The following is a 778-nucleotide window of genomic DNA, read 5'->3' as shown; positions in this document are numbered from 1 at the left end:
AGGAGGAGGGCAGCGCCATGACTCATTTGCAGGCAGGTCTCTCCCCGGAGACTCTGGAGAAAGCCCGGCTGGAGCTGAACGAGAACCCCGACACCTTGCACCAGGACATCCAGGAGGTGCGGGACATGGTGATCACCCGGCCGGACATCGGCTTCCTCCGCACCGACGATGCCTTCATCCTGCGGTTCCTGCGGGCCAGGAAGTTTCAGCACTTCGAGGCTTTTCGCCTCCTGGCCCAGTACTTTGAATATCGCCAGCAGAACCTGGACATGTTCAAGAGCTTCAAGGCCACAGACCCGGGCATCAAGCAGGCGCTGAAGGATGGCTTCCCCGGCGGGCTGGCCAACCTGGACCACTACGGCAGGAAGATCCTCGTCCTTTTTGCTGCCAACTGGGACCAGAGCAGGTAAATGCAGAGACACCCACCCGCCTTAACCCCTTCTTTCCCCGGGAAATGCTATGCCAGACCAGAGGATGGGTGGGCAGCAGGGACACACCCCGCTCTGCCCACTGGGGGCTGGGCAGCAGCCTGGAAGGCAGAGGGAGAAGAAAAAGAAGAAGCGTATTTCGTGGCTTAGGGCCTTTTCAACCTTCTCATCCTTTAGGCTCTGAATTTTGGGAGAGAAGTAGGAACTACTCGGATACTTTTCTCAACTGGCTGATAGGAGGTTTACACCCTTCTGCCTCCCCTTAGCTGAAGTGAGCTGGCATGGTAGATGATGTGCTTATCCCCCTGACAAAGGCTGGTTGCGATCTCTATGCTGGTCTGCCTGCTTCA

General features: G+C 57.5%; 1 protein-coding gene across 1 annotated transcript; it reads left to right on the top strand.

Moving 5' to 3' along the window:
* Positions 1-17: 17 nt before the first annotated feature.
* Positions 18-406, top strand: LOC104620715 (clavesin-2; the record flags this gene model as incomplete). Its single annotated transcript, XM_010287011.1, has 1 exon — positions 18-406. A coding segment is annotated over exon 1 (389 nt), but the record flags the coding sequence as incomplete, so codon positions are not given.
* Positions 407-778: the final 372 nt, after the last annotated feature.

This window comes from Phaethon lepturus, unplaced genomic scaffold (genome assembly GCF_000687285.1).
Source record: "Phaethon lepturus isolate BGI_N335 unplaced genomic scaffold, ASM68728v1 scaffold36195, whole genome shotgun sequence".
NCBI lineage: Eukaryota > Metazoa > Chordata > Aves > Phaethontiformes > Phaethontidae > Phaethon > Phaethon lepturus.
The sequence above is the reverse complement of the archived record's forward strand: the minus strand, read 5'-3'. Positions and strand labels throughout refer to the sequence as shown.